This window comes from Quercus robur, chromosome 6 (assembly GCF_932294415.1).
Source record: "Quercus robur chromosome 6, dhQueRobu3.1, whole genome shotgun sequence".
Taxonomy (NCBI): Eukaryota; Viridiplantae; Streptophyta; class Magnoliopsida; order Fagales; family Fagaceae; genus Quercus; species Quercus robur.
The window spans coordinates 51,706,494-51,715,054 of NC_065539.1; the positions used below are offsets into that span (position 1 = coordinate 51,706,494).

At 43.5% G+C, this 8,561-nt stretch overlaps 1 protein-coding gene across 7 annotated transcripts; it reads left to right on the forward strand.

Annotated features, from left to right (window-relative positions):
- The first annotated feature begins 953 nt into the window (after positions 1-953).
- LOC126689375 (protein TIME FOR COFFEE) lies at positions 954-8,150 on the forward strand. 7 transcript variants are annotated; one of them, XM_050384550.1, is made up of 13 exons: positions 957-1,510; positions 1,618-2,073; positions 2,181-2,371; positions 2,468-2,765; positions 2,856-3,267; positions 3,376-3,436; positions 3,546-3,638; positions 3,755-4,040; positions 4,185-4,251; positions 4,359-4,428; positions 4,523-4,897; positions 4,999-7,468; positions 7,628-8,150. In XM_050384550.1, the coding sequence occupies exons 1-13, from the start codon at positions 1,414-1,416 to the stop codon at positions 7,630-7,632; spliced, it is 4,881 nt and encodes a 1,626-aa protein (XP_050240507.1). In that variant the 5' UTR covers positions 957-1,413; the 3' UTR covers positions 7,633-8,150. The 7 variants fall into 7 exon arrangements, with proteins under 7 accessions (XP_050240506.1, XP_050240504.1, XP_050240508.1 ...); XM_050384549.1 differs by having other exon boundaries at positions 954-1,510; positions 2,471-2,765; positions 4,999-8,150; XM_050384547.1 differs by having other exon boundaries at positions 955-1,510; positions 4,999-8,150.
- The last annotated feature ends 411 nt before the right edge of the window (positions 8,151-8,561 follow it).

Sequence of the window (8,561 nt, forward strand, 5' to 3'; positions counted from 1 at the left end):
TAACTGCGCTGTAAAATTTGACCGAGCGAGTAGGTTTTTTTTTTTTTTTTTAATATTTTTATAAAAATAAAGAGTGGGACCCAGGACACGTCACCATCCGTTGCCACGTATCACGAACGTGACAATAGGCCAACGCGAGGAAATAATTTCTAGATCGGCAGCTAAAAGTGGGACCCACAGTTCTCGGAAGTTCCGTGACCGTGACTCGAGTTCACCCCGCTTAGAGCCCAATATCAGCCGTTGGATCAGATCAAAAATACGGCCAAGATCTCTTGGCTCGGTGATCGACATGCCCAAGCCTCGTTGGGTTCGGGTGCCAGGTCAGACTTGCTTGTTTGTTGGGAATCTAGCCTCGGGGTTTGTTTAATTGAAAGCCAATCGCCACGTCAGATCAAATCCAACGGTGGATAAAGTTCATTTTACTGGTAATGAGAAGATCTCGTGCACTGGATGGCAATTTGGGGTTACTTTCCAGGTGGGTCCCCCAGTTGTCAATTTTTTTAGAAATATATTTATAAAAAAATAATTTTCAATTTATCGTCCCCCTTAATAATATAATAATAAATTGTAAAATACAAACGTGGAACCAAAATAATGAATTTTGACCGGTTGGAACGATATTTTCTGCGGTCACCTAGATTCCTTGTGATCGTCATGTTGCTTTTACCAAGGTCTCTGCAACCGGTAATAGCCGGTCACGACATCATTTATTAATATTTTAAAACCACTGTTCCAACTCCTCTGAAGGAATATAATAAATAAATTTAAAAAATTTAATACTCGATTATTATATATTGTTATATAGGAGAGTAGTAAACACCAAATCGGTAGTGAAGTAAAAGTGTAAAACATTAGAAGCTTGCTGGGGAAGAAATAAAGCTGACACGTGGCGGTAAGGCTAAGCGCCTCCCTAGGAACAATGGATTTGACGATCCAGATCTTGCCATGTTGGTTTTAGCCACTTAGAACCGCTGGATATGTCTCCTTTTGAACGGCTCAGATTGGTGCAATTACTGCCAGTTTCGAATCGTGGCCGTCCACTAGGCTTGGGAGTGGGTTTGGCTGAGAGTGAAATAGCGAAATGATGAAGAGATGCGAGCACAAAAAGGGGCACAGAGAGAGAAAGAGAGAGAGAAAGCGAAGAGAAGGCAACGCAGAGTGAGAAGCTCTGAGAGAGAGAGAGAGACGAAAGCTGAGATCTTTTTTTTTTCTTTTTTTTTTTTCGTTTTCTGCTAATAGAGAGCTTCGTTGAAGATCTTTGAATCTACTGAATCGGTTTTTTTATAACCGTAAACAGCGATTTCCGTTGACGGAGAAACCATTTTCCGGCGAATTATGGTCGGTTTCTTGTGATGAGAGACGAGATTAATATTGTAGATATAGCTGATTCGGTAGAAGAACAACGAAGCAAAGATGGATAGGAACAGAGAAGCGAGGAGAGCAACCATGGCGGCGACAAACGGTTTAACTAGACGGAGACATAGAAGTGGTAGTCTCAGAGACTCCCCAGGTTTGTAAATTTCTCTCAGATCTAACAAAGCTTCTCATCGAATCGGCTATTTTTGAGAACCTATATTCATTATCTTTGAATTTTTTTTTTTTTGTTTTTTTTCTCAGAGGAAGATGGTCCGGTAGAGTTACAGGAAACAGCGAGGCTAAGAGATCGAGGAGGTAGCGGAAAGAAAGATCGCGATCGTGATCGGGACCGGGACAGAGACCGAGAGCGTGATCGAGATAGAGATCGGTTGAGTCGGAGCAAGAGGAGGCGAGGAGATAGGTTATTGCACGGTAGCAATAGAGAAGATGGCGGTGACGAGAGCTCTGAAGAGAGTGTAAATGACGAAGAAGAAGACGAAGACGACGAAGTCGTAATAGGTGGAGGAAACGGCGGTGGTGTAGCCTCTTCTGTTAGAATGCTTCCGCCGAATCCATCACCTTTATCGTCTTCAACAAACTCGTTATCTAATCACCGGAAGAGCTTTCCTCCGCCGGCCAAAGTTTTTAGAGCAGCGCCGACGTGGAAAGCTCCCGATGAAATGATTGGCGTGTCGGTGCCCCGAAAAGCTCGCTCTGGTAGAATCCTCAAGAAGAGTCAAAATAGGCCTTATTTTTAGGATTTTATTTTTGGTTGATTTTCTGGATTTTCCTATTCTGATTGTTTGTTTGTTTGTTTGTTTCAGCGTCAACGAAGAGGTCACATGAATCTTGGGCTGGTGGAAGTGGAGGCGGAGGAGGAGTTGTTGGTGGAGAGCAAATTCACCGGCAAGCTTCGACATCGCCGGTGAGACACACCGGCCTCGTGTCGATGGCGGCAGCGTCGCCAGCTCCGGCCTCTCCGTCTTCTTCCAATGCTTCGGTTCGGAAGAAGATGGTGAGTCCTGAACTCCTAACGTCCAATCTTTTCTTTGATTCTCTGTGTTTCCTTTTTGGTTTTGTGTTTTACTGACGGGGATTTCTGCCGTTGTAGAAGCCTAATGGACCGAAACTGCGGCCGCCGAAATCGACGACGAAGTCGTCATCTTCAGCAGCTCAGGATGAGATCGAGATAGAGATTGCAGAGGTGTTGTATGGGATGTTGAGACAGCCACAAGGACTTTCAAAACAAGATAGCTTTACCAATGATTCCAGAGAAGCCAATAAATCATCCACTGATGCTAAATCCAGAGTCTCTTCGCCGATCTCCAACTCAACCTCAACACTACCTCACTCTTCTTCTCTTTTACCTCAAAATTCTAGCTCCTCAGTCACTCCTATATCCACCGTTGGTGCGTAGTTTAAGCCTTTACAGCTCTGTTATTGCATTTCATATTCATCTGGGTGTGATTGACTGATAAAAATTGGTGTTTGATTGGAAGCAACGGCGCCGAAGAGGAAAAAGCCAAGACCGGTGAAGTACGATGATGAAAACTCGACGATTTTCACGGGCCGGAACAGTCCCATTTCGGCTACAACTAAGGCAGAGATGGATCAGTCAGCGAAAATGGAAACGTCGGAGAAGAACACGGGATCTGCAGCCGAAAATGGAGGAGTTTCGTACGAATTGGGAAGCTCTCAAGTTGTACAACCACCATCGTTGGAGGTAGCACAGCCAGAGTCTTCGATGATGATTAAGCCAGAGAGTAATGTTTTATCGGATTCGAAAGCTTTGACTAACGAATCGGAGAATAAAGATGTTGGTGTGAGTAAAGAGGAGCCTCAGTCGCCCAAGAAGGAAGCTCCTGTAGTCAGATTGGATGACAATCGTGACGATGCGAAAGCGAATAAAGCGTGAGCATCAATAATTATTGTTCTTTTTTTTTTTTTTTTTTCTCTGTTTTTATTTGTTTATTTATTTTGAGAAGTGTTGGGGCTGATTTATTCGTGGTTGCTATGAAGGAATTTAACTACAACTGAGGTGGAGAGTCACAAAGAAGAAAAGTTCCAGATAGATCTGATGGTGAGGATCTTGTTTTTCCAAGACAGAAATATCAATTTTTTTTAAAAAAATTTAATTAAAATTAAAATTAAAAATTTTAATATATTTTTTGGTTGGATGGGTTTAGCAGGCTCCTCCTCCGTTAAGATCGTCACCAGAAAGGGATGGTGAGACTGAATTTGTGGCCGTAGATCCTAAGGCTATGGTCACAGATGTTGAAATGGTGAGTGGTGTGGGCCACCCATGCCTGTCTGTCTGTCTCTTTTATGACCTTTGAAAGTTTGCTCAGCGATAATTTAATATATCTTCTGTACTATTCCCCCCCACTTATATCTGCAGGAAATTAAGCCTCAGGTAAAGGAAGATGAAAAGGTTGTGAAAACAATAGGCAAGGAAGAGACAGTCAATGTTGAAAGCGAGAAGCCTAAAATTGTAGCAGTAGAAGAAGCTGAATCACACAAGCCAGTTGTTGCTCCTAAGGAGAGGAACATCGATCTTCAGCTTGACTTGGAAAAGACTGATAGAGATAGCGGCACCGCTAGTGTAAGCGGCAACAACAAGTCACACTTTCACCATAATGTTCAGAAGCAGCAGCAGTCACAGCACACTCACAATGAAAAAATTGGTAAGTTCAACTTTTTTAGTATTTTTTATTTATTTTTGGGTTGGTTTCTTATGGAGAACAACCTGTTTTTTATTTTTAATTTTTTTGCCCAATTGGGTTTTTTCTTATTTTGTGATTTTTGGTATTTTTTTTTTTTTTTTTCAGCCCAAACGAGCTCTCTACCTCTACCAATGTCTGTACCTGGGTGGCCAGGTGGACTTCCTCCCATGGGGTACGATCGGATTAATTTGTTTTGTGTTCCTTGCTCTTTCGGTTATTAGCAGTATATGAGTGCTTTTGATAAAATCTTCTCTGGGGAAATGACACTCTTCTCATCAGCAGATATATGGCACCATTACAAGGAGTTGTATCCATGGATGGGAGCACCGTATCTCCTGCACCTATCCAAGTATGTCATTTTTTCTACTGTTTTCTCCTGCCGTGTTAAAATTTGTTGAGAACCAATTATGTTTTTGGCTAATGAAATTTTCCAACTTGTGCAGCCTCCAAATTTGCTTTTTACGCAACCTAGGCCTAAGAGATGTGCAACGCACTGCTACATTGCTCGGAATATACTGTATCACCAGCAAATTGCGAGAATGAATCCTTTCTGGCCTGCAGCGGCTGGTTCTGCATCCATATATGGGGCTAAGCCCGGAAATCTCAATGTGGTTCCGTCAGCTGAATTGCATGGAAACATTGCCGGTAGAGTGGTGAACCCTACCCAGGACAAGGGTCAGAGTCTCGCTATGTTTCCAGCTCATTCTGGGGGAAAGGATAATAAAGGTTCTCAAGCAGCCAACATTGTGGATGCTACACAGAGAAAGCAGATTTTGCTTCAGCAAACAGTGCCCCAAGGAGCACCTAATAATATCATGGTATGATTCCCTTTTTCCAAAATTGTTTTTATTGTGATTTTTCTTGTTGTTTTCTTTGGTGGATGGTTTTTGAATTTTGGGGCTCGTGTATTCAATTTCAGGGTCCTGCTTTCATTTTCCCTCTGAGCCAGCAACAAGCAGTTGCAGCTGCTTCTGTCCGATCTGGTTCTGTAAAGCCTCCTTCTGCCGGGAGTGCTGCTTCATCAAGTACATCAAATTCTGCTGCAGTGAGTGCAGCAGCAACGGCGGCAGCAGCAGCAGCAGCCCCAGCAATGAGCTTCAACTACGCAAATATGACTGGGAATGAAACTCAGTATTTGGCAATTTTGCAGAATAGTCCATATCCGTTCCCAATTCCAGGTCATGTTGGTGCATCAGCTTATAGAGCAACCCATGGTCAGGCAATGCCATTCTTCAATTCCTTCTATCCTTCTCAAATGATCCATCATTCACAGATTCATCAGCAACAGCAGCAACCACCTGCTCAATCACAACAAAGCCAACAACAAGGTCATCAGAATGCAAGTATTTCCAGTGGTTCCTCGTCTTCTCAGAAGCACTTGCAGAATCAGCAGCAGAGGCAACATGGCAATGGAGTTAATGTTAGTAGTGGAAATTTGCAAGGGTTTCCTGCGCCCAAAAACCAGCCTTCACAGTCACTACAGCGGCAGCAGCAGCAGCAACAGCAGAATCAGCAGGTCCCTCATCAGGCACGCCAACTTGAGTCTGAAATGGGTGGGGAAGATAGTCCCTCAACTGCTGATAGCCGTGTTTCTCGGGCGAATATGAGTTTTTATGCTCCCCCTAATTTTCCAATGCCAATACACCCATCTAACTTCGCTGTGATGGCTCCTGCACCAATGGGTGGTGCCAGTGGCACCAATAATGCAAGTGGTAGTCATAATGAAAAGAAACAGCAGCAGCAGTCACATCAGCAGGGCTCAAAGGCTGGAGTAGAGCCTCAAGCTTTTGCCATGTCTTTTCCTTCCATTAATGGTACTAATACCGGGCCTAGCATTGACATCTCAACCATTCCACAGAATCTTCCTTTTCTTCAAAATTATCAGTATATTGCTGCCCCGCCGCAGAAGAGGAATTACCGTGTTTCTGAAGAAGGGAAAACTGGAGGTGATTCTTCTATAGTTGAAGAAGAAAGAAAAGCCATGCCAGGAAAGGGTCAGTCAATAGTGGGACAGTCTATTGCTTTCTCCTCTAGGCCAGATTTGACTGATACATCCGTTACCACAATAACGGGCAATACTGTTGTTGATAGCTCTGCAAGAACTCTTAATCTTGGGTCTGCTACTGCACGGGCTTCTGGTTCTGTTATGCCTACTTCCATTAGCAGTGTTACTGCTTCTCAGCAGCTAATGAATCAGCGGAATCCACAGCAGCAGCAGCAGCAGCAGCAAATGATTCTGATGCAGAAGCAGAATCAAATTGTACAGAATCAAATTGTACAGAATCAAATTGCGCAGAATCAAGCAGCAGCAGCAGCAGCTCGGAGCAAAACTCAAGCAACGAGTAATGGTAGTGTTTACTCGGATCACCTTCCTTCATCGTCTTCTATGGGCACAAAGTTTGCTAATGCTCTCTCTTCTTTCCCCCAAAACCTTGTTCAAACCAGCTGCAGCCCAACTCAATCTCCTCAGTGGAAGAATTCTTTAAGGACAACCACTTCCCAAGTTCCTTCTCCGTCTCTGTCCTCTTCAACCTCCTCATCCCTTAAAAACCATCCTCAACAGCAAGGTAGGACCCAACAAAGCCATGGGCAGATATCATTTGCGGCTAATACGAAATCATCAACAGCACAAGGGCAACAACCTCCCAGTCGCAACCAGTCTCCATCGCCACCAATTATGGTTGGCTCGCCCACAACTTCTATGTCAAAGAGTGCTGGTGGAAGCCCAAGGACAACTGCCTCCACTTCCACTGCTAACAAAGCTGGCCAAGCTTCTACATTGTCATCCCAGCAGGGCAAGAACTCACCTTCGGTGCCTAGCCGGAAGTCATCCCCGGTTGGGGGAAGGAATGTTGCATCAATCCTTGGAAACCCCCATATCACCTCTTATTCGAGCACTTCAACTAAATCTCAATTGCCACAGCAACAGCAGCAGCAGCTGCTGCCCCAGCAGTTATCAAAGCAATCGATCCCGATCCAAACCCAGATCCAATCCCATATGTACTTAAATGGTTATCTTCAACAAGCCCAAGTAGCACAGTCAACTAATAACGCTTCCTCTGCATCAACTGCAAGTGGGTATTTTCATCAAAGAAACCGCCGTGAACAGCAGCAGCAGCAGCCAAATGTGTCATCGGGTACATCCTCAACTGGGATGTTGTCGTTGTGCCCTCCAGTCACACTTGCTAACACCAGCACTTCTGATCCTGCCAAGGTAGTTGCGGCTAATAGCAACATGAAAGGTGGTATATCCTCACAGATTCTCCAAGTTGGCCCATATGGTATTGCACAATCCTCTGGGAACCCGCATCAGCTTTTGCCTGCTGGCTTCCCCTATGCTGTTCCCACCTCAGTTCAGGTGAAGCCGGCAGAGCAGAAACAACCTGCTGGTGAGTGAAAATACCATTTCCCCTGGTGCTTTACATTGCAAATCACCCCCATTTGGGGAAAACAAGGAAAAATAAATATGAAAAAAGTTCAATGAGGCTAGTTTGTATAAGGAAGCTGTTTCTTGCCTAGAACATGACAATTTACATACCTTCTGGCAGCCTGAGAAGAAATGCAAGATGCTTACATTCGAGGAATCACGCCGCAGAGAAGGCATTAGGGACTCGAACCCACAATTTTGGGAACTTAGTTGAGCTGAGTGGGATAAATTGTCCTTTGTGGAATGTGCTTGGGAATGTGTATTCATCTGTACACACTTGTGTTCATACTCTGACTGGGTTCTTCATGGATTCTAATTTAAAATTTGATTGATTTTGATGGGGTTGTGGATGGATGGGGGGCAATGCAAGGGAAAAGAAAGTGAAAGTTATAAAAAATTTGATGTTTTGTAGGGCAAGGGAGTAAAAAAATGGTGTAAAAGGCTGAAGAGGAAGTTCCAAGTCTTCAAAGACCAAACTTCTCTTCTTTTTGGGGGCTGTAATGCAGGTTCTTTGCTTAGGTTTCTCTTTCCCTTTGTTTTGGGTTATTAGTTTTTAAGGAAAGGGCAGTAAGTAAAACTGTTATCTTTTTGACATATATATGCAATGGAGGGTATATATGTATATCCAATTTTTTTATTTAAAATTGCGGGTCAATCTTTGTTGCCTTGCGTGGTGATGGTGCTACTATATATTATCTTACTAGTCTTTATTGTGCTGATGATAACGGTGATGCTATTTTTTTCTTTAATATGCGTGCGCGTGTGAGTGAGTGTGTGTCTCTGATAATTTTTATTTTTTGGCTTTACTCAGTAAATGATCCAATCCTTGTCCATTTGTGGAAAAAAAAAAAAAAAACAGTTAAAGAATGGAAAGAAGATGCTGAGAGATTTGTGAGTTAGTGTTGTGACCTTGGGTGCTCTCTGGCTAGTGATAAAAGAGATATGCGCAGAGAAAAAAAGTTGAGGTGGGTGCATAGTAAAGCCTAAGGAATTTCATACATTTTGGACTCTTGCTTGGTCTTATATATGGGAGAGAGTTGGCGTGGGCCATAATT